Source organism: Buceros rhinoceros, unplaced genomic scaffold, assembly GCF_000710305.1.
Source record: "Buceros rhinoceros silvestris isolate BGI_N320 unplaced genomic scaffold, ASM71030v1 scaffold21570, whole genome shotgun sequence".
Lineage (NCBI taxonomy): Eukaryota > Metazoa > Chordata > Aves > Bucerotiformes > Bucerotidae > Buceros > Buceros rhinoceros.
This window is the reverse complement of record NW_010391582.1, coordinates 47-2,477: the sequence shown is the minus strand read 5'-3', so window position 1 is coordinate 2,477 and position 2,431 is coordinate 47. Positions and strand designations below refer to the sequence as shown.

Genomic DNA, 2,431 nt, shown 5'->3' with positions numbered 1-2,431 from the left:
GAATGGCTGATTAACAGGAGAGCCTTGGGGAGTGGGTCAGGAGTGCTGGAGGGGAGGTACAGAGCTGTGAGGGTGCTGAGGGAAGGGACTAGGAGGAAGAAGCTGCAAATGTTCAGTTGGAGATGGCACCCTGGGACTGTTCCTGGAGGGACACACGCAGGTTTGCGTGTCCCTGTGGAGCAGATGGCAATGTGCTGGAAGAGGGGACAAAACGAGAGGGAAAGATTCATCAAGACCTGAACCAGTGTCTCTGAAACACAGCTGCGCTCTCTGCTCTGCCTGCTGCGCGTCCAGGGGGAGGGGAGGAGAGGGCTGTGTCCCGGAATGCTTGGGGGTAGGGTCCTTCCTGGCAGGAAAGGAGGGTCTTTAGGAGAAGAGCGCTACGCTGAGGTGCAGCAGTTGTGAACTAAAGGTAGATACAATGGAGGACAAGCAGGATCATCTTCTAACAGTGCAATGTCTTCGCTGTGGATCTACAAAAGACTTCGGTGCTCCTTCGCAGTATCTCACCCCTGACTGTTTCTGAAACCTCTAAAACACTCTTTTTGCTAAACAGAGCTTTGTCTTGCTAAAAATAGTTGCTTGCAGAGAATATTAGTCATAGGGAAAGTTACAGGTGGCGAGGTTACCCCCACTGCCTGGTGCAGGAGTGACTCCAGTGCAGACGAGGTGAGATACAGGTCAAGAACACGCAGTATCGAAATAGCAAACGTTGCTTCGCTGGATGAAGAAGTACCTCAGTATTTGTGTATTGGTGCCGTCCTTTGCCACGATGGACAACTCAAGTGTAAAGTAAAGCAGGAAACGTAATATCCGCCTCAGCCAGTAATTATTAATTCGCCCCAATGCTGTTTGGACACTTTTCCAGATCTTCGATGCCTTCAAGTCTCGCTTGCATGACTCAAACAGTAAAGTAAATCGGGTTGCTCTGGAGACAATGCACAAGATGATTCCTCTGCTGAAAGACAACTTATCTCCTGTGATCAACATGTTAATTCCTGCCATGGTAGACAACAACCTCAACTCCAAGAACCCAGGGATTTACACAGCTGCCACAAACGTTATTCAGGCTCTGTGTCAGCACCTTGGTAAGTCATTTACTCTCTCCTCATTTTAAAGAGTTTTAACTCTATTAGTTGAACCGTCGATTTAAAGAGTTGCTCGTTTCCATCCGCTCACTTTGTGTCTAATGAATCGCTTGGGTTTATTCTCACGCTTTTTAAACCACATGAGTCATCTCAATGCTTGGCCAGGCCAGTGAAGAAGTCCAGCCAGCTGGAGGTGTCCAGAGCGCTGGGTGCCGTTGTCACTTCCCCATAGCAGGTGGCTTTTGCTGTGGGGGTGGCCAAGCGCTGGCACAGGTTGCTCAGGGCAGCTGTGGAATCACCATCCCTGGAGCTTCTCAGAAGTTGTCTGGACATGGTCCTGGGCAACCAACTGTGGTGGCCCTGCTTGAGCAGGGGGGCTGGACCAGATGGGCTCCCGAGGTCCCTTCCCACCTTCACCATTTGGTGATTGGTTATCCAGGAGCTTGTCACGCTGCAGAACCTCTTGGAACAGGGCAAAGAAGCGGGTTCTTGCTGGTTTGTGTTTGCCACAGCTGTCTTCCCTCCCCAGCTGCCATAGCTCTAGAGCAGAACTGGTGCGGTCAGTAGATGAACAGGTCCTGCCAGGTTCTAGGGGGCAGGGCTTGGCCTGAAGAGACCCTGCGCTTTTGTGCCCTTCAGCACATGGCTGTGGTTTGGAAATCCAGGTGTCATAACTGAGGTTTCAGTATATTTTTCCACGTTGTGTTTATCTCCAGACGGTTTAATTGTCTGTTCAAGAATCGTAACGTGTTCTGTTCTTTGCCTGTAGACAACTATTTGCTCCTCCAGCCATTCTGCACAAAAGCCCAGTTTCTGAATGGAAAAGCGAAACAAGACATGACCGAGAAGCTTGCTGGTACGGTGATGTTGTGCTCTGTTGTTGTCCTCATTAGACAAATCCGCTGTAGGGTGGCGGCTGCTCACCTTCCCTCTGTCACACTGGACTGCGGGCTCTAGCCACGCAGCAGCTGTCAAATTTCACCCCTTCTAGTGCAGGTTGAGGCTATCGCTGACAAAAGAACACCTTATTATTATTATTATATGCCAGGTGGAGGGTGTATAAATGCTGCCAAGGTGCTGAATTTCCCGGTGACGAACACGGGTTGTCTTTACGGGACATAAACCAAACAGCACTATTTGTGTTACCTCAGAGCAGTCCTGGGGGCTGCAGCTCGGAACCGGAGCTGGGTAACAGCATGGACAGCCTGTTCTTGACACACTCCTGGATTTATGCTTTCTGAACGGGTTAGTCACCAGCCTTTACACAGTTCCTCTCTTGCTGGGGCTTTTTGGAGTTCTTTGTGTTAAAATACCAGAGGAGTCCATTCCAGCAAAAGGGCAAA

The 2,431-nt window shown here is 50.1% G+C and overlaps 1 protein-coding gene across 1 annotated transcript in view; it reads left to right on the top strand.

The window, feature by feature from the left end:
- The window catches only part of FAM179B (family with sequence similarity 179, member B), a gene marked incomplete at both ends in the record, with an annotated part of 28,047 nt that extends 26,103 nt beyond the window's left edge, over positions 1-1,944 (top strand). Inside the window, 2 exons of the mRNA XM_010142429.1 lie at positions 869-1,088; positions 1,858-1,944. Coding sequence (XP_010140731.1) covers positions 869-1,088; positions 1,858-1,944 — 307 coding nt within the window. The remainder of the gene's footprint in view (positions 1-868; positions 1,089-1,857) is intronic.
- Positions 1,945-2,431: the final 487 nt, after the last annotated feature.